This window comes from Coregonus clupeaformis, chromosome 30 (genome assembly GCF_020615455.1).
Source record: "Coregonus clupeaformis isolate EN_2021a chromosome 30, ASM2061545v1, whole genome shotgun sequence".
NCBI lineage: Eukaryota > Metazoa > Chordata > Actinopteri > Salmoniformes > Salmonidae > Coregonus > Coregonus clupeaformis.
Window position 1 is genome coordinate 3,915,431 of NC_059221.1, and position 19,696 is coordinate 3,935,126.

Here is a 19,696-nt window from a genome sequence, read left to right on the forward strand (position 1 = left end):
CTGAAACAGAAAAGGGCCTTCACCAAATTGTTGCCACAAAGTTGGAAACACAGAATTGTCTAGAATGTCATTGTATGCTGTAGCGTTAAGATGTCCCTCCACTGGAACAAAGGGGCCTATCCCGAACCATGAAAAACAGCCCCAGACCATTTTTCCTCCTCCACCAAAATGTACAGTTGGCATTCGGGCAGGTAGCGTTCTCCTGGCATCCGCCAAGCCCAAATTCATCCGTCGGACTGCCAGATGGTGAAGTGTGATTCATCACTCCAGAGAACGCGTTTCCACTGCTCCAGAGTCCAATGGCGGCGAGCTTTACACCACTCCAGCCGACGCTTGGCATTGCGCATAGTGTTTATTAGGCTTGGCTGCTCGGCCATGGAAACCCATTTCATGACGAACAGTTCTTGTGCTGACGTTGCTTCCAGAGACAGATTGGAACTCGGTAGTGAGTGTTGCAACCGAGGACAGATGATTTTTAAGCGCTACGCGCTTCAGCACTCGCCGGTCCCATTCTGTGAGCTTGTGTGGCCTACCACTTTGCGGCTGAGCCGTTGTTGCGCCTAGACGTTTCCACTTCACAATAACAGAACTTACAGTTGACCGGGGCAGCTCGAGGAGGGCAGAAATTAGACGAACTGACTTGTTGGAAAGGTGGCATCCTGTGACGGTGCCACGTTGAAAGTCACTGAGCTCTTCAGTAAGGCCATTCTACTGCCAATGTTTGTCTATGGAGATTACATGGCTGTGTGCTCGATGTTACACACCTATCAGCAACAGGTGTGGCTGAAATAGCCAAATCCACTACTTTGAAGGGGTGTCCACATACTTTTTTACATATAGTGAATGTTAATTTCCCAACATGTAGGCTTTTAGACTCTGCTGCAGCTTGCCATGGCAAGGACGGTGTCATTGTGTGCATTTTTATGCAGTCAAGGCCAACCTCTGTCTTTGTCAGTTTCCATGGTGAGAAATCTATAGTGACAGATATCCTTATATAGTGAATGCAAGGGCACGTTTAATAGGCGCTGGGTTTTTTGTGAGGGACTTTTGTAAGAGCTGTTCACAGAAAGAGGTTCACAGCTCACAGCACTCACCTGGTTCTATAGGGAGATTCTTTTAAACTCGGTTCTCTAAAGAAAACGATGTGAGAAGAACTCTATAGGAAGCTTAGTTTTTTTTAATGAAAACAGTGTTTGTGAAGAGGCTGTAGTTTTATATGGATTTCTTTGATACACAAATATCGTATGTGTGTGGACAGTAGGGCTCTATGGTGTTTTGCTGTTGCTGTTTTGTATAGGTTTTTATAGTGACTGAGGCTATGTTCTTTATATTCTAATGCCGGGATTCAATCCGATCGCAGGGTATAGGCACTTTGGTTTTTAATCAAAGGCAATTTCCAATTTAGCCAACATTTGCAGTGTTTACCATCAATTGGATCTCCACAAACACATTGCCTTTAAAAGCCGCAGTTCCTAGAACATGCGATAGGATTGAATCGCGGCCTATGTATCTTGTGTGAACAGCTCTATGCTAAAAGTGGTTTTTTTGTGTGTAATATAATGTATTAACCTCATAAGGATCGGACCCTTTTTTTCAATATTCGCCTAAAATGACATACCCAAATCTAACTGCCTGTGGCTCAGGACCTGAAGCAAGGATATGCATATTCTTGATGCCATTTGAAAGGAAACACTTTGAAGTTTGCGGAAATGTGAAATTAATGTAGGATAATATAACACATTAGATCTGGTAAAAGATAGTACAAACAAAAAAACATGTTTTCTATTATTTTTTTCCTCATCATCTTTGAAATGCAAGAGAAAGGCCACAATATAATATTGCAGTTTAGATTTTGGCCACTAGATGACAGCACTGTGTGTGCAAAGTTTCACATTGATCTAGTGAAGCGTTGCAATACTGGACTATTTTGTATCAAGTCTTCCTAAATGTGCCGAATTGTTCAATTGATGCATTTTCAAGTAAATAACTATAGAGAACATACAAAAATCATATGGTAATACGAAATGTAAGTTTACACACTCCCAGGAATGTCATACATGATGGATCATAAGCTTATACACTAACTTTCACACATCTAGATGGCCGGGCGGGGTGGGTGTGGAGCCAGAGACAGCAGGGGTTCAAACTGTAGAACCCAGTTCCTACATTTTAATATAAAAATTGATTTTATCAAACAAAACTATGCTACATTTTATCTCTGGGACCCTTAGGATGACAAATCAGAGCAAGACTACTGAACATTATTTACCTTCAGAGGTGAATGTAATATAATATAATATGCCATTTAGCAGACACTTTTATCCAAAGCGACTTACAGTCATGTGTGCATACATTTTTATGTATGGGTGGTCCCGGGGATCGAACCCACTACCCTGGCGTTACAAGCGCCATGCTCTACCAATTGAGCTACAAAGGACCACAATGTATCAAACCAGTTGCCATGATACATTTTTTGTTGTTGTGCACTCTCCTCAAACAATAGCATGGTATTTTTTAACTGTAATAGCTACTGTAAATTGGACAGTGCAGTTAGATTAACACGTATGTAAGCTTTCTGCCAATATAAGACATGACTATGTCCTGGAAAATTTGCTGTTACTTACATCCTCTCACTGTCAACTGCGTTTATTTTCAGCAAACTTAACATGTGTAAATATTTGTATGAACATAACAAGATTCAACAACTGAGACATAAACTGAACAAGTTCCACAGACATGTGACTAACAGAAATTGAATAATGTGTCCCTGAACAAAGTCAAAATCAAAAGTAACAGTCAGTGTCTGGTGTGGCCACCAGCTGCATTAAGTACTGCAGTGCATCTCCTTTTCATGGACTGCACCAGATTTGCCAGTTCTTGCTGTGAGATGTTACCCCACTCTTCCACCAAGGCACCTGCAAGTTCCCGGACATTTCTGGGGGGAATGGCCCTAGCCCTCACCCTCCGATCCAACAGGTCCCAGACGTGCTCAATGGGATTGCGATCCGGGCTCTTCGCTGGCCATGGCAGAACACTGACATTCCTGTCTTACAGGAAATCATGCACATAATGAGCAGTATGGCTGGTGGCATTGTCATGCTGGAGGGTCATGTTAGGATGAGCCTGCAGGAAAGGTACCACATGAGGGAGGAGGATGTCTTCCCTGTAACGCACAGCGTTGAGATTGCCTGCAATGGCAACAAGCTCAGTCCGATGATGCTGTGACACACCGCCCCAGACCATGATGGACCCTCCACCTCCAAATCGATCCCGCTCCAGAATACAGGCCTCGGTGTAATCCTCATTCCTTCGACGATAAACGCAAATTCGACCTTCACCCCTGGTAAGACAAAACTGCGACTCGTCAGTGAAGAGCACTTTTTGCCGGTTCTGTCTGGTCCAGCGACGGTGGGTTTGTGCCCATAGGCGACGTTGTTGCCGGTGATGTCTGGTGAGGACCTGCCTTACAACAGGCCTACAAGCCCTCAGTCCAGCCTCTCTCAGCCTATTGCGGACAGTCTGAGCACTGATGGAGGGATTGTGCGTTCCTGGTGTAACTCGGGCAGTTGTTGTTGCCATCCTGTACCTGTCCCACAGGTGTGATGTTTGGATGTACCGATCCTGTGCAGGTGTTGTTACACGTGGTCTGCCACTGCGAGGACGATCAGCTGTCCGTCCTGTCTCCCTGTAGTGCTGTCTTAGTACGGACATTGTAAGTTATTGCCCTGGCCACATCTGCAGTCCTCATGCCTCCTTGCAGCATGCCTAAGGCACGTTCACGCAGATGAGCAGGGATCCTGGGCATCTTTCTTTTGGTGTTTTTCAGAGTCAGTAGAAATGCCTCTTTAGTGTCCTAAGTTTTCATAACTGTGACCTTAATTGCCTACCGTCTGTAAGCTTTATTTATATAGGTAGTGGCTCCTAATCCATGACCGGTTATTTTATTTCTGAAGCTCTGAATCCTTGAGTGTGCAAATTCTCAGGGGAATTTGGGACTTCACTCATTTTCTCATGCCGAAACCGGATTAGATACATACTGGTAGTTAAATCAGAGTTAAATGCCTAAAAGATTATATTCGCAATGTCGCTAAGCAAAAAACAAACAACTTAAACAGTGGTTACATGTGGTCTGCGGTTGTGAGGCCAGTTGAACGTACTGCCAAATTCTAAGGGTAGAGAAATGAACATTACATTCTCTGGCAACAGCTCTGGTGGACATTCCTGCAGTCAGCATGCCAATTGCACGCTCCCTCAAAACTTTTGACATCTGTGGCGTTGTGTGACAAAAATTCACATTTGAGTGTGGCCTTTTATTGTCCCAAGCACAAGTTGCGCCTGAGTAATGATCGTGCTGTTTAATCAGCTTCTTGGTAAGCCACACCTGTCAAGTGGATGGATTATCTTGGCAAAGGAGAAATGCTCACTAACAGGGATGTAAACAAATTTGTGCACCAAATTTGACAGAAATAAGCTTTTTGTGCGTATGGTAAATTTCTGGGATCTTTTATTTCAGCTCATGAAATATTGGACCAACACTTTACATGTTGCGTTTATATATTTTTTCAGTATAGAACAATGAGGGTTAGTTATAAAAAATATTTCCTAGCGTTGCTAGCATGCTAAAGTTAGCTAGCTAGCTAATGTCGATACACCATAGTCGTGGGTCCACAAAATCAAGCAAATGGTTCTGAGCTGTTTTGGTTGTTTTCTTGCTTAGTGACATTGCGAATATCATCTTTTTGGCTTTTAACTCTTATTTAGCTAGCTATGTATCTAATCCTGTTTCTGCATGAGAAAATGAGTGAAGTCCCAAATTCCTGTGAGATGCTGTGAAAATTTGCGCACTCACGGATATGAAGCCTCAGAAATAAAAGATCCGGTCACGGATTAGGAGCCACTCCCTTTTTTGTATTAAAGTGTGCATTGTAATAGGTTCCTAACGCGTGTGCCCGTGTTGTAGGTTCCCATGTTAATGACTGTGTACATGTGTTGTTGGTTCCCATGGTAATGACTGTGTACATGTGTTGTATGTTCCCATGGTAATGACTGTGTGTGTGTTTTGTAGGTTTCTATGGTAAGGGCTGCATAGAAGCGTGCCAGCTGAACCCGTGTGAGAATGATGCCAAGTGCCACAGGAAGCCCAGCTCATCACACGGATACATCTGTGACTGTGGAGACAACCACTATGGCCAGTACTGTCGCCATAGGTCAGTCTGTCAACTTTACATCAACTGTATTTCAACCATAGATCAACTACTATGGGCAATACTGTCAAATATACACTACCAGTCAAAAGTTTGGACACACCTACTCATTCAAGGGTTTTTCTTTATTTTTACAATTTTTTACATTGTAGAATAATACATCAAAACTATGAAATAACACATATAGAATCATGTAGTAACCAAAAAAGTGTTCAACAAATCAAAATATATTTTATATTTGAGATTCTTCAGATAGCCACCCTTTACCTTGATGAAAGCTTTGCACACGCCTGGCATTCTCTCAACCAGCTTCATGAGGTAGTCACCTGGAATGCATTTCAATTAACAGGTGTGCCTTCTTAAAAGTTAATTTGTGGAATTTCGTAAAATACCTATTTGGTAAAATACCAAGTCCATATTAAGAACAGCAAAGAGAAACGACAGTCCATCATTACTTTCAGACATGAAGGTCAGTTTTGCAGTCGCAAAAACCATCAAGCGCTATGATGAAACTGGCTCTCATGAGGACCGCCACAGGAAAGGAAGACCCAGAGTTACCTCTGCTGCAGAGGATAAGTTCATTAGAGTTACCAGCCTCAGAAATTGCAGCACAAATAAATGCTTCACAGAGTCCAAGTCACAGACACATCTCAACATCAACTGTTCAGAGGGGACTGTGTGAATCAGGCCTTCATGGTCGAATTGCTGCAAAGAAACCACTACTAAAGGACACCAGTAAGAAGAAGAGACCTGCTTGGGCCAAGAAACACGAGCAATGGACATTAGACTGGTGGAAATGTGTCCTTTGGTCCAAATTGGAGATTTTTGGTTCCAACCGTCGTGTCTTTGTGAGACGCGGTGTGGGTGAGCGGATGATCTCCGCATGTGTAGTTCCCACCGTAAAGCATGGAGGAGGAGGTGTCATGGTGTGGGGGTGCTTTGCTGGTGACACTGTCTGTGATTTATTTAGAATTCAAGGCACACTTAACCAGCATGGCTGTGTAAATGCTATTTTACCAAGAATGAGAGTGATGGAGTGCTGCATCAGATGACCTGGCCTCCACAATCACCTCAACCAAATTGAGATGGTTTGGGATGAGTCAGACCGCAGAGTGAAGGAAAAGCAGCCAACAAGTGCTCAGCATATGTGGGAACTCCTTCGAGACTGTTGGAAAAGTATTCCAGGTGACACTGGTTGAGAGGATGTCAAGAGTGTGCAAAGCTGTCATCAAGGCAAAGGGTGGCTATTTGAAGAATCTCAAATATAACATATATTTTGATTTGTTGAACACCTTTTTGGTTACTACATGATTCCATATGTGTTTTTCATAGTTTTGATGTCTTCACTATTATTCTACAATGTAGAAATAGTAAAAATAAAGAAAAACCCTTGAATGAGTAGGTGTGTCCAAACTTTTGACTGGTACTGTACATCAACTATAAACACAATGAACATTATTAACATACTGTCCATCTGTGACTGTGGAGACAGGTCAGTAAACACTATAACTATAGATCAACTTTAGATGACTGAACCCCAACTATATGACTGAGTCCCAAATGTCTGTGTGTGTTTCTAATGTTAGTAATAGTACACCATAGCAGTGCCTGAGACCGGGGTGAGACAACGTTCCAGTGCTCTGCTCTGTCTATCTGTGAAAGTGGCTTTGGTTGTCCTTGTTTTTCCACAGATATGCCCTAATCCCCGGGAGAGGATGAGAAGAGACTTAGGTTTCTCTGTGATGATAAAACACAGTGACCCAGGCGTCACCCCACCCTCATGTGAAATCCCTCCCAGCTTTAGGTCTCACATATCTGTCACTTCTTCATTTCCCTTTGATCTAGGTACTGTGATGTACTCTGATGTATACTCTGGCCTATATAGCAGACAGGGACTGAAATTTAGAGAACTACCACTTTTAACGTGCGTATGTGCCTGTGTGTGGTGTGTGTGTGTGTGTGTGTGTGTGTGTGTGTGTGTGTGTAGGATTGACCACCAGTGTCCGCGTGGTTGGTGGGGCTCTCCAACATGTGGGCCCTGCCACTGTAATGCCAGTAAAGGATTCGACCCCGACTGCAACAAGACCAGCGGCCACTGCCATTGCAAGGTGACCTGCCCGCCACGACACACACACAAGCGCACGCGCAATCATGCATATCAGCAGTAAATACTCTTACCGTTAATCAACTCATATCGCAATCCCAGGCACTGATCCATGCTCTTATATACCTCAGCAGACATATCATCACTGTATATCACCCTACTGTTTTCTAATCCCTGCTTGTAACCCTAATCCTTGATACTGATCATAACTTGACACTGCTATCAAACAGCCATTGTCTTATGGGGCATTATCAGCAGCTTCACCTTGTAATCTGAGCATCCCAATTACCCTTAACACTCTTAATGTCAACAGACCCCCCTTATCCCTCATGCCATCCTCCACACTGTGACCCCATCTTAAATCCTTTTTCAAGGACAGTACAGAAGCTCAGTTTTCTCACAGTATAGTATCATATTGAGTATTGTAATTTAAATGTTGAATTGTTCTTATAGGAGATTTAACATACTGGTGTTTCTAAACGCTCACCTGACAATATTTTTTTGTGTTTGTCTGTCCATGTCTCCGTACGTCACTCTTTTTCTCTCTAAATCCTTCTCTTTTCTGTGAATCTGTCTGCTTTCATGTTCCTCTCTCATGTTAACGTGTGTGCATTTGTGTATCTGTCTGTGTGCGTCTATGTATATGCCTGTATATGTGTATGTTTGTGTGTATATGTATGTGACTTTCTATGTCTGTTCTTTGTGTGGATTTGGATGTGGTTGTCTTTGGTCTGAGTGTTATGTATCTGTTTCTGCACGTCTACATGTGTCTGGGTGTGTATCTGTGTCCTGTTTGTCTATATCTCTGTATATGTGTGTCTGTCTCTCTGTGTGTCAATCTCTGTGTATATATCCGTGTGCGTGTCAGGAGTTCCACTACCGCCCGCGGGGCAGTGACTCCTGCCTGCCGTGTGACTGCTACCCTGTGGGCTCCTTCTCCCGGTCATGTGACCCAGAGAGTGGCCAGTGCCAGTGTCGGGCTGGCGTGATTGGTCGACAGTGCAACATGTGCGACAACCCCTTTGCTGAGGTCACACAGACGGGCTGCGATGGTGAGACCGAGGGATTCCTCTCCTACTACCTGCGATCTTCTCTTTCTCTCTTCCTCCCACGTCTTCTCTGTCATCTTCTCTGTGCCTCCCATTTCTCTGATTCCCTTATTTTCCCTTCTGTAAGACTCTTTCTCTCTCAAAAATCTCTCTCTTGGTTCTCATTGTCTTCACGCACAGTTTTTGACTTATATTGAGCATACTAACGAAGACTCTGTTTTCCCGTTTCTCTCTCTCTCTGTCTGTTAGTCATCTATGATGGCTGTCCTAAGACCATCACCCTGGGTATCTGGTGGCCCAGGACCAAGTTCAATCTGCCAGCAGCCGTGCCCTGTCCTAAAGGATCCGTGGGTCAGTCCCTCAACATTCTACACTTTCTCTGTAGTTTAGTGGATGTCTGTACAACAGATGCATATCTGTATTACCAGTCATGTGAAATCCATAGATTAGGGCCTAATTAATTTATTTCAATTGACTTATATGAACTTTAACTCAGTAAAATCTTTGAAATTGTTGCATTTATATTTTTGTTCAGTATACTGTATATTTCCTCAATCTTCCAAAGAAGGAAATATGATAACATCTCCCATTAGAAGACTCAGGATCTATACTGACTATAGCCAGATAAACACCCCATTCCTTTGAAACCCAGTATCTGTGTTTGAATGTATCCCCTGTGCTGCTTTTTAGTGTTGTGGATATGTTCTACAGGTATTAGTGTCTGTGTCTGTTCTCCCCAGGTGCTGCTGTCAGACACTGTGATGTGGAGAGGGGCTGGCTGGAGCCGGATCTCTACAACTGTACCTCTCCTCCCTTTGTGGAGCTCAATGCAGCAGTAAGAATACTCCGCTACCCTATTGCTCATACTGGTTGGAACTGCACATTACGGAATGGTGTCTAACATATTGTGTGTGTGTGTGCACGTGTGCATCCGTAGCTGGAGTCGGTTGAGCGGAACGAGACAGAGCTCAGCACCATCATGGAGAAGAAACTGGCCCACCAGCTCCGTGATGTCACCGAGGCCACGACCCGTCTCTATGGCAATGACCTCCAGATTGCTGAGCGGCTACTGTCCCGCCTGTTGACCTTCGAGAGTCTGCAGACGGGCTTCGGCCTGACCGCCACCCAGGACGCGCACTTTAACGAGGTGAGGGTTGCCTGGCAACACGCTCGTAAAAGGTTTTAGTCGAGTTTGGAAAATGTAGTCACTGTTTTATTAGATTGTGTGTGTAGGAACTGAATCTCCCTCTCCCCCTCCGTCTCCAGAATGTTCTGCGGGGCTGCAGTGCGGTGCTGGGTCCAGACAGTGCAGGGTTGTGGCGGGCCCAGATCCAGGCCCAGGGAGGGGCAGGAGGGCTGGCTGATCTGCTGGAGCAGTATGCCCAGACCCTGGCCCAGAACATGAAGCTCACCTACCTAAACCCTGTGGCTCTGGTCGCCCCCAACATCGGTGAGTCACCGCCCCCACGACAGAACCGTCTGCTCTCTTACCCTTTATGTGGTGTGATCAGTACATTGTGTCAAGTGAGGTCTACCTTTCTGTATTGAGTGGTTGTTCTTGCTTTGTTTGGTCAAGTAGTCAATCCATGCAAGTGTGTAGCCCTAGTCCTTTTCCTGTGTAAAAACTAAAGAGAAAACCCTGTGCACAGCAGTGCATGTAGAGATCCAGGGGCTGGTTTTGGCAGGAACAACTATGTATCCAAAACAAGTGTAAAAACCACACACTGATGACAGACGACCGACCTTGACTTGAATATTTTTTTATTGCAGAGTAGTGAGTAAACAAACATTGTCCATCAGGTTATTTTAGTTTTGTTGTGTGGTGTAACCTGGACTCATGGACTGTGTGCGTGTGTGTGCGCGTTTCAGTGATGAACCTGGACCGCGTTGAGAACCACACCCACGTGCGCAGACGTTTCCCTCGCTACCACAGCCCTCTGTTCCGCGGCCAGGCTCTCTGGGACCCCCACACACATGTGGTGTTGCCCCCTGCTGCCCTGGTGCCACAACGACACCAATGTAAGGAGAACATACACACACACACGAGAGCCACTGAAACACACAAAAACACATACTGTACACACACACAAGCACATGCACAGACCTGCCTTATGTCACTCCTGCTATGCCTTGTGCCTTTTCCAGCTTCACAGAACACAGCTCCTGCCCCCGTCAGTATGTTGGCCAATCAGACGGGAGAATATGCTGCAGCCAGGCATTCTGTTTCGCTACCGGAGCCGCCTGTTACCATTGTCATCATGTTGATTTATCGTAGCCTTGGAGCGGCACTCCCCCCCAAGTACCACACTGACCGACGAGGAGTCAGGTAACATATGGATTTATTATACTGCATATACTGTATGCTTGTGTGTTTGTGTGTGTGTTTGTGTGCATGCGTGGGCGTGTGTGTTTTTGTGTGTGCTGTATATGCCTGCCCTCCAGTGTCTGTCTCTCTCATGAAATCTGGTTTACCAGGTGTGTGGGTTTATGACTGTTTATTTATGTATTCATTGGACTTTTCAAAGCACAGCATTGGAATTGTGCCAAAAGTATTGTGTGTCTGTCCTACTAAATCAAATTCTCTCTCTCTCTCTCTCTCTCTCTCTCTCTCTCTCTCTCTCTCTCTCTCTCTCTCTCTCTCTCTCTCTCTCTCTCTCTCTCTCTCTCTCTCTCTCTCTCTCTCTTCCTCTCCTCTGCCACTCCTCCTCTCCTTCAGACTCCCCAGACATCCAGTGATGAACTCTCCAGTGGTCAGTGTGTCCATCTACAACAACCAGACATTTGTCGGGGGTCCGCTGGACTCACCCCTGCTGCTGGAGTTCCGCCTGCTGGAAACCACCAACCGCAGCAAGCCCCTGTGTGTCCAGTGGAACCACAGCAGCCCGTGAGTGGAGCTTTACATGACTTGAAGGGGCTTGTGCTCAAATCGAAATAGATACTGTCAACTGGGAATCTTGGATTTGTAGTGTGTTAGATGCCTTCATCTTTCTCTTACTCAGTCCATCTCTTTTCTTCGTCCTGACTTTCTCCCACCCACCTTTTCTCTACCCCCTCTATCTGCCCCTTCTCTCTCTCTCTCTCTCTCTCTCTCTCTCTCTTTCGCTCTCTCTTTCACTCACCCCACCCCCCTCTCTCTCCAGGATGGAGGTGGGAGGTTGCTGGACAGTGAGGGACTGCATCGTAGTATACAGGAACACGTCCCACGTGCGTTGCCAGTGTCAGAGGCTGGGCACCTTTGGTGTCCTAATGGACAGCTCCCAGAGAGAACAGTTGGAGGGGGATCTGGAGACCCTGGCCCTGGTCACCTACTTCTCCCTGTCTGTGTCCATGCTGGCCCTGCTGCTCACCGTCCTGGTGCTGTCCTGCCTCCAGGGCCTCAAGTCCAACACCCGCTCCATCCATTCCAACATGGCCGCCGCCATGCTTCTCTCTGAGCTCGACTTCCTGCTTGGCATCAACCAGACCGAGCAGCAGGTATGTGTGGGTGGGTAGGTTAGGTGTGTTTGTGGGCGTGTGTGGGGGGAGGTGTGTGTGTGTGTGAGAGAGAAAGAGCGAGATCACAGTGTGCATGGGTGTGTGTGTGTTTATGTGCATGGGTGTGTGTGTGTGTACCCAACCAAGATGGTACAGTATGCATGGGTGCGTTCACAACTGTGTGTTCCAACTGTTTATCGTATGTACAGTAACAGTATGTTATATCATTGTCTTCAATGACCTTTAATATCCCATTTATTATTTTTAACTAGCTAAGCTACAGAATCTGGATCATTTCCAGTCAAACTGACTGAAAGGTTCTTCTGTTTGAGTGGGTGGACAAAATGAGCGTCTGGCTGAACGTGTGCCAAGGTCATTTATTCATTGGTGCTTTGCACTGTGATGCGTACAGTATAACACCAGATTTCATACATTCTCTCTCCCAGTAAATATGTTCTAACTAGTCTGAAAGCCAAAGGCCTTAAACAAAGTTTGACCAAACCCACCAATAGAACCCCAATGGGCAAGATGGCACTGAACTCGGCTAGCAGACCCATAGGAATACATTGAAAGTTGTCATAACATAATCTCTATACATGGCCCTGACTGTTCTCTCTCTCTTAGTTCCTGTGTACGGTGGTGGCCATCTTGCTGCACTATTTGTTCATGGCCACGTTTGCCTGGCTGTTTGTGGAAGGGCTCCATATCTACCGCATGCAGACAGAGGCACGCAACATCAACTATGGAGCCATGAGGTTCTACTATGCCATCGGATGGGGCGTGCCTGCCATCATCACAGGTACACAACACACACACACACACAGTTCCCTACAGAGACCTGTTTTAGAATGGATTTCACCGATTCTAGCAAGAACACAAAGTAAAAAACACATCTTACTCTCTGTTCAGGTTTGGCAGTAGGGCTGGATCCTGAGGGCTATGGAAACCCAGACTTCTGCTGGATCTCCATCTATGACAAACTCATCTGGAGCTTCGCTGGACCCATCGCCATCGTCATCCTGGTACTGTCTCCCTCTCACTCTGTGTCATTCTGTGTCAGTCACTTTGTTTGCCTCTGTACCTCTGTAGTTCTAGTTTTATATAGTCTCATGTAGGTCTGCCTCTTTGTTGCAGATGAATGGTGGGATGTTTCTGATTGTGGCGCGCATGTCCTGCAACCCCTCCCAGAAAGAGACCAAGAAACTACCTGTCATGTGAGTATTCCAGAGAGGTTGAACAGATTACATACAATAGGCCAGGTTCTGGCTGAATACAATTCTATTGCAGTAATATACCTTTAAATAATAATAAAAAACCTCTCTGTGTCTCTTTCACTGTCTGACACGCTCGCTCGCTCTCTCTCTCTCTCTCTCTCTCTCTCTCTCTGTCTCTCTGTGTCTCTTTCTCTCTTTCTCTCTCTCTCTCTCTCGCTCTCTCTCTCTCTCTCTCTCTCTCTCTCTCTCTCTCTGTGTGTGTCTCTTTGTCTCTCTCTCTCTCTGTGTCTCTCTCTCTCTCTGTGTCTCTCTCTCTCTCGCTCTGTCTCTCTCTCTCTCTCTCTCTCTCTCTCTCTCTCTCTCTCTCTCTCTCTCTCTCTCTCTCTCTCTCTCTCTCTCTCTCTCTCTCTGTGTCTCTCTCTGTCTGTCTCTCTCTGTCTCTCTCTGTGTCTCGGTCTCTCTCTTTCTACCTATATTATTTCCCTCTTCCTGTCTCTCCAGTGCCACTATACGCGGTGCCTTCCTCCTGCTGCTCCTGGCCACCTCTACCTGGTTCTTTGGGCTGATGGCTGTCAACAACAGCATTCTGGCCTTCCACTATATCTTCATTTTACTATGCTTACTGCAGGTACTGACCTTGTCTAGTGTGTTTATGTGTGTGTGTGCACTTTTGTGTGTGTGTTTGTGTGTGTGTGTTTGTTTGTGTGTTCGTGTGTGTGTGTGTTTGTGCATGTGCACGTTTGTGTGTATGTGTGTGTGTGTTTGTGTGTGTGTGTTCATGTGTGTGTGTGTGTGTGTTTGTGTTTGTGTGTGTGTGTGCCTTATTAGACTGTGAGTTGCTTTATGGTCTTGGTGAGTACTTGGTGGTGTGTTTTGGAGTTAAATTGTGTGTTAATGTGTGCATTCCCCTCTTCCCCTCTGCCCAGGGTCTGGCTATGTTCCTGGTGTTCACGGTGCTGAACGAGGAGGTGCAGGAGGTCTGGAAGTTGTCATGTCTGGGCAAGAAAAGCCCCAACGAGGACGCACCTAGAGCCCCACAGATCCCTGTGAGCATGGCCCCCACTCCTCCCCTCCACACACACACACACACACACACACACACACACACACACACACACACACACACACACACACACACACACACACACACACAGCCCAGTACACCAAGAAGGAACCCATCTACCCACCCATCCACTGCACATCATCTGGCCCCATTCTACCACACACGTCACCCCCCCAATCCACATCAGCACACCCTGGTCTTCCCTTAACGTAACCCCCTCAGGGCTCTTCACTTGACCCACATTCCACAATGCACTGTGCTTAGCCTAATGTCTTTACATTTGTTCTCTTCCTCTGACTCATCTGGGGAATGATTGTTGCTGTGTTTGCTCTCACTAATTCAGACTCGACTAGCGTGGTTTGACCTAGAATGTTGATGTGTGCGCCAGTCCTGAATGTATTTTTGAACACGTGTGTGTGTGTGTGTTTGTGTGAAGGGTCAGAAGCCCTACAACAATGCGTCGTTGCTGGAGCAGAGCGGGCTGCACCGCATCACCCTCGGCGCCTCCACCATCTCCTCTGTCAGCAGCGCTCGGTCAGTAAGCCATCTGAGATGCACAGGATCTGTGGGGCTAAAACATGTAGGGGCAGTTTCCCAGACACAGATTAAGCTTAGTCCTGGGCTAAAAAGCTATTTCAATTGAGATTCTCCATCAACCATGCTTTTAAGTCCAGGAGTTAGCTTAATCAGTGTCCGGGAAACCGGCGCATTGTGTACATGTACTGCAGGCTTCCATTGTTTTTAAACTGTATAATGTGTAGACCTATATTGATTTGTATCTGAAGTTTGATAAAGGTATAGATTATTTACCAGGATAATGTAGATAAGGCTTATATGGAGCTTGCTTAATGTAGTGGCCAGTCCAGTGTCTCAATGTGTGTGATGTCATGTGTAAATGCTCTGGTTAACACCTCCTCTCCTCCCACAGAGAGAACCTGCTGGCCCGCCAGACCTTGGAACACAATCTGGGACATACTGGCACCACAGACCTGGACGTGGCCATGTTCCATAGAGACAGAGGTACCCACTGGCACACAAACACACACACACAGGCACTCTTGCGCGCCTGTGCACACATGCATTTTAATACAAATACACATATTCATAAACACTCAACTAGGGTTTTAATACTGTTAAATACAATTAAAATGATAACAAATGTGCATTAACAATTGTATGTTTTTATTGGTGACTGACACTATAACTGGTTCTATAACCGCGCTCTCTCTTGCTCTCTCTCTCTCTCTCTCTCTCTCTCTCTCTCTCTCTCTCTCTCTCTCTCTCTCTCTCTCTCTCTCTCTCTCTCTCTCTCTCTCTCTCTCTCTTGCTTTCTGTCTCTCTCTCTCTCTTTCTGTCCTTCCTCTCAGGTGAGGACTCAGACTCAGACTCGGATCTCTCTTTGGAAGGGGAACGTAGTCTCTCCATCCCCTCCTCCGAGAGTGAGGACAACGTTCGTCTCCGTGGACGCATCCAACGGCGTTTCAAACGCACCAATCACAGCGAGCGGCTGCTCACAGAGCCTGCCCAGAATAGCACCAAAGGTACACACAGACACACAAAATTATGTCAGACTGATAGACTGACAAATTAATACATACAGATATCATAAATGTCAGAAACCGATATCCATAAATCAATAAAAATCATTATGCATTTACATGTCACTTCTACAAAACATTCTCTCATATTGGATACAGTTGTGATTTATTTGGAATTGTTGGCCATTGGCCATTGTCCATCTTTGTGTGTCAGACCTGGACGGCAATGACCTGCTCTCCTATTGGCCAGCGCTGGAGGAGTGCGAGGTCCACTCCCTGCAGAAGTGGGGCTCAGAGCGCCGCCTAGGGGCCAACTACAGCAAGGACGCCACCAACAACAACCAGCCTGACGCAGCGCTAACCAGCGGGGACGAGAACGGCCTAACAGGACAGCACAGCCGCCACCGCAAGGGTGAGTCACAACCTCAGTAACCTTGCCCCTGGACCAGATGCTACTATTTTGGTCTGTGGGTATCAATGGTTGACTTTGGCGTGCTGATGACCAACATTTATTACCAATGGGTTCCACATACAGCTTCATGTAGACTCAAAGGCCAAAATACATACACATTATTAAAACCTTTTCTCTCTTCTCATCCCTCCCTGCTGTCTCAGGCATCCTGAAGAACCGTATTGGCTGTCCACCGGCCCTGCAGGGTCTCTCCACCATGGGCCGGGTCCCCAGCGATCTCTCCTGGTACCGCACCTCCACCCTGGGCCACAGGGGCGTCCCGGCAGCCTCCTATGGCCGCATGTACTCTGGGACAGGCTCCCTGTCTGGCACGGGCTCCTTGTCCCAGCCTGCCTCCCGCTACTCTTCCAGGGAGCACCTGGACTCTCTGGCTCGCCGCCAGTTCTCCAGAGACTCTCTGGGCCGCCAGGCTGGAGGAGGGTCCCAGAACCGCCTGGACCGCCAGGGCTCCCGGGACAACCTGGACCTGCTCCCCCGCCGCCGTGAGCCGGGCCTGGACAGAGCCTCTAGGGAGAACCTGAGCAGCTCCAGAGACAGGCTGGACATCCAGCAGCACAGCGCCCACGCCTCCCAGGAGGACTTGAGTGGGAATGGAGGTGTGGCGCTGAGTCTGGGGGGGTCACGCTCCCATCTCAACACCCTGATGCGACGCCAGGCCTCCTCTCGTGAACACCTGGGAGGAGCGCTGATGAGCAGCCGCTCCCGCGAGCAGCTGGAGGCCAACGGGGGCGGTGGGGTGACCCAGTCCCAGCCTTGCAGGGAGTGGCTGCGTACACTGCCCCCCCGCCAGCCTTCGCACCCCGACCAGCCACCACCCTCCTCCCCTCCGCCCCCCATCAGTGAGGAGCCCCAGGAGTCCCCCCTACCCCGCCGTGGCAGGCTGGACTCTGCCCCCCCGTGTAGGTACCCCCTCCCTGCCCTCGGCGCCCCCCCCAGCCGCCACCCGTCCAGCGAGCACCTGGACATCCTGTCCTCCATCTTGGCCTCCTTCAGCTCCTCTGTGCTCACCCCCCCAGCCCCCTCCTCTGCACAGGGACCCTCCCCCTCCCCGCCCCACTCCGCCACCTCCCACAGCATCTCTGAAGTGTCCCCAGACTCTGAGTAAGTCCTGAACTCAATCACTCACTCACCTTCATCAACCTGCTGCCTTTTCTCTTCACACTCCTGCTCTGCTCTCTTTCTCTCACTTTCCTCACGCATCCCTCTTTTTGGTCCTCCCTCTTTTTGGTCATCCCTCTTTTTGGTCCTCCCTCTTTTTGGTCATCCCTCTTTTTGGTCATCCGTCTTTTTGGTCCCCATCAAAGATGTGGTGATTTGGATTCTAAATGTGTCATAGCCTACATGTCAGGAGATTTATGTAGCATTTATCACAGTGATGTTATTTTCCCTTGTCACTGATTGTGGTCTCTCTTGCCTCTTCAGAGTCAACAGAAGTGAAGGACAGTCTTGATGACACCCTCCAAATCCCACAATGCATGTCTGTAGTGGGGTTACCATGGACTGCATGGGGTAGGGCAGAGGTCAAGGAGCCCCTGGACTGCTGAAGCACTTTGGGATGCTGGAGGATATAAGTGTTGAAGGAAGGCAGAGACAGTGAGAGGGAGTTTGGAGGTGCTTGGGATGGTGCTGTTGTTAAGTATTTTCGGTCACAAGTAGCAACCAGTATGGGGAGGAGGGCTATATGATTGAAACAGAGGGGTGGCTACCTCAGCCACTACGTTTTAACGAACTTCGATCCTCAGATTTCAACATGAACACAAAGATCGTAATCGATCTGTTAAGAAAAAGATGAACCTGTAGATAAACATTTTATACATTTTGTATCTTTTTCATCAGAGATGAAAAAATATATATCTTGTGATGTTTTGGGAGATTGTGTCCATGTGCGGTTGTGAACGAGGTGTGAATGGAATCTGTTGCTATGGGCGATAGCCCTAACTCAATCCCAAATTTCACTACCGTCATCCCGAAACCTTTCCTCAAACCTGTCAACTATGTGTATAAAACTAGGGACAGGGGTTGGTTAGTGTTGATTGGATGAGATTATGAGACGTGATAGGATGAGGAAGATGTTGGGGGCGGGTGATTGTAAATAGGAAGGAATTCTAGGAAAGCGAGATTTGATAGAACAAATGATTGTGAACAAGAAAGAAAGCAGATGCTAGGCTTGATGGCTTGATTATCTCCTCATTCTTTAGACCGAATTGTTCTGTTAATCCAAGACCCACTGCATTTGAATGTCGATCATCTATTCTACAGCATCATATATCGCTCTGTGCTACTATATATCACAAACAAAACATATCAGTCAAAAAAAGTATTATATCCGGCACGGTTACATATCTAACGGTTTCTCTGCCTGAGGATATTTGGTCCATTTAAATGTAAAAAATCCTCTGTTGGGAAAAGGGTCACGTATACATCTGGGGTGTGAGACGTAAAGAGAGACCACCTTTAGGTTAGCACTAAAAGCCCTAAAGTGGTGTTAAATGTAGGCTCTGAGATGAAGGCAGATCAGAGAGGAAGATGAGTTGGTAGAGGAGTGAGTCACCTGAGCACCAGTTAGTCCAGGACCTTAAAAGGAGAGAACTCATAGCACATGTAATAAAATACTAAACAGACAAGCGGAACAAAAAAAGGTCAAAAAAGAGAAATGTGTAAAGATGACAGAAGGAAACGAGGGAAAAGTTACTCCTCATCATCAGAGGAAGGAGGGATGAAAAGACAGATTTATTGAAAGAACCCGACTTGTCTCACACACACCGACGGTGTGCAAATCTCTTTTCAACTACCTGCTGTAATATCATTTCATGTCTTTGGGATGTGGTATGTTAATATAAATGTGACACTTTAATTGCCAAAAAATCTACCCAGGGTCCCCCCAATATCCATCCTTACCCATGTTCCAGCTATGTTTAACTGCTCCAGTTATTTAGCTACTGGTCAGTTCTTTTTTCACATGATTTATTATTGCAGTACCTTTAACTTGTACAGACATAAGATTAATTTTATTTATGACTATTTATCATATTTATTACTTTGTAATATTGTGTGAGAGAATGTAATTTAAAAGCGAGTACGCAGCAGTATTTGTTCAAATGTTTTTTTTATTTTTTACATGTAATGTTTCCTATGGCCTGACTCTCCCACTGTGACAAAATGCATTGAGAGAAAAGAAAGAGTGAGAGGACAAGAGTGAAGAGGAAAGACATTGAAGTGTGATGATGAAAGGATAGAGAGAGAGGTTGGGATGGGGGACTGTCTTTGTCAGTTTGTTTATTCTGGGGTATGTGCTATCCCGTCAGCTTGGGGGGAATTTGAAACAGTTGCTCCTCAGTTACCGTGGAAACCATACAAGAGAAATGTTGCACATTAAAAAAAGAACTATTCCTAACAAGATGTGTTGTTTTCTGTGAGTGACATTCCCTGATGAAAACAACTCAGTGTTAGCAGAGACCAGTTTTGACAGTTTGTTTCCAGAGGCTCTTCTCTCTTTCAGGTATTTTTATTTGCCAGGTGTCTTTTCATATTCAGAGATCTCCACCAGCCCATTACAACAAAACTCCCCCAGATTCTGA

The 19,696-nt window shown here is 46.4% G+C and overlaps 1 protein-coding gene across 1 annotated transcript in view; it reads left to right on the plus strand.

Moving 5' to 3' along the window:
- Positions 1-19,512, plus strand: part of celsr3 (cadherin, EGF LAG seven-pass G-type receptor 3) — a 45,249-nt gene extending 25,737 nt beyond the window's left edge. Inside the window, exons 15-36 of the mRNA XM_041857730.2 lie at positions 5,066-5,207; positions 7,192-7,312; positions 8,177-8,360; positions 8,607-8,708; positions 9,098-9,192; positions 9,295-9,504; positions 9,624-9,807; positions 10,227-10,376; positions 10,503-10,683; positions 11,074-11,241; positions 11,498-11,831; positions 12,456-12,630; positions 12,741-12,853; positions 12,966-13,045; positions 13,547-13,673; positions 13,972-14,091; positions 14,545-14,642; positions 15,037-15,128; positions 15,476-15,649; positions 15,861-16,058; positions 16,262-17,219; positions 17,541-19,512. Coding sequence (XP_041713664.2) covers positions 5,066-5,207; positions 7,192-7,312; positions 8,177-8,360; positions 8,607-8,708; positions 9,098-9,192; positions 9,295-9,504; positions 9,624-9,807; positions 10,227-10,376; positions 10,503-10,683; positions 11,074-11,241; positions 11,498-11,831; positions 12,456-12,630; positions 12,741-12,853; positions 12,966-13,045; positions 13,547-13,673; positions 13,972-14,091; positions 14,545-14,642; positions 15,037-15,128; positions 15,476-15,649; positions 15,861-16,058; positions 16,262-17,219; positions 17,541-17,568 — 4,034 coding nt within the window. The 3' untranslated portion in view covers positions 17,569-19,512. The remainder of the gene's footprint in view (positions 1-5,065; positions 5,208-7,191; positions 7,313-8,176; positions 8,361-8,606; positions 8,709-9,097; positions 9,193-9,294; positions 9,505-9,623; positions 9,808-10,226; positions 10,377-10,502; positions 10,684-11,073; positions 11,242-11,497; positions 11,832-12,455; positions 12,631-12,740; positions 12,854-12,965; positions 13,046-13,546; positions 13,674-13,971; positions 14,092-14,544; positions 14,643-15,036; positions 15,129-15,475; positions 15,650-15,860; positions 16,059-16,261; positions 17,220-17,540) is intronic.
- The last annotated feature ends 184 nt before the right edge of the window (positions 19,513-19,696 follow it).